At 47.6% G+C, this 340-nt stretch overlaps 1 protein-coding gene across 1 annotated transcript in view; it reads left to right on the top strand.

Moving 5' to 3' along the window:
- The window catches only part of LOC119593724 (solute carrier family 43 member 3-like), a 10,384-nt gene that overhangs the window by 6,302 nt on the left and 3,742 nt on the right, over positions 1-340 (top strand). Inside the window, exon 5 of the mRNA XM_037942697.1 lies at positions 138-314. Coding sequence (XP_037798625.1) covers positions 138-314 — 177 coding nt within the window. The remainder of the gene's footprint in view (positions 1-137; positions 315-340) is intronic.

Genomic DNA, 340 nt, shown 5'->3' with positions numbered 1-340 from the left:
ATCTAAAGCTATCTACCATACCCCTTCGCACCACTCGCCGGCAACCACCCTCACCCACAACCGAAAAGTGACCATTACATGCCTGACATCCTAAGTACAACCCATAATTACCCTAACATATTTACTCTCTCCGGCAGAAACGCAAGACGAAGTGAAGAACGAGAAAGGCAACGTGAAACCGGTGCGGGAGAGCATTTTCTCGTGGTCCAACCTCTTCCACACCTACTGGGTCTTTTCCAACATGTTCTGCGTCATGTTGTTCAGCACTTATTTCAACTCATGGATTAACAAGTTCTCGGAGACTACGAATGAAGGTAAAGGCTGTCGTGAGGTTGGCGTT

This window comes from Penaeus monodon, chromosome 32 (assembly GCF_015228065.2).
Source record: "Penaeus monodon isolate SGIC_2016 chromosome 32, NSTDA_Pmon_1, whole genome shotgun sequence".
In the NCBI taxonomy this organism is placed as follows: domain Eukaryota; kingdom Metazoa; phylum Arthropoda; class Malacostraca; order Decapoda; family Penaeidae; genus Penaeus; species Penaeus monodon.
This window is presented reverse-complemented; position numbering and strand designations above follow the sequence as displayed.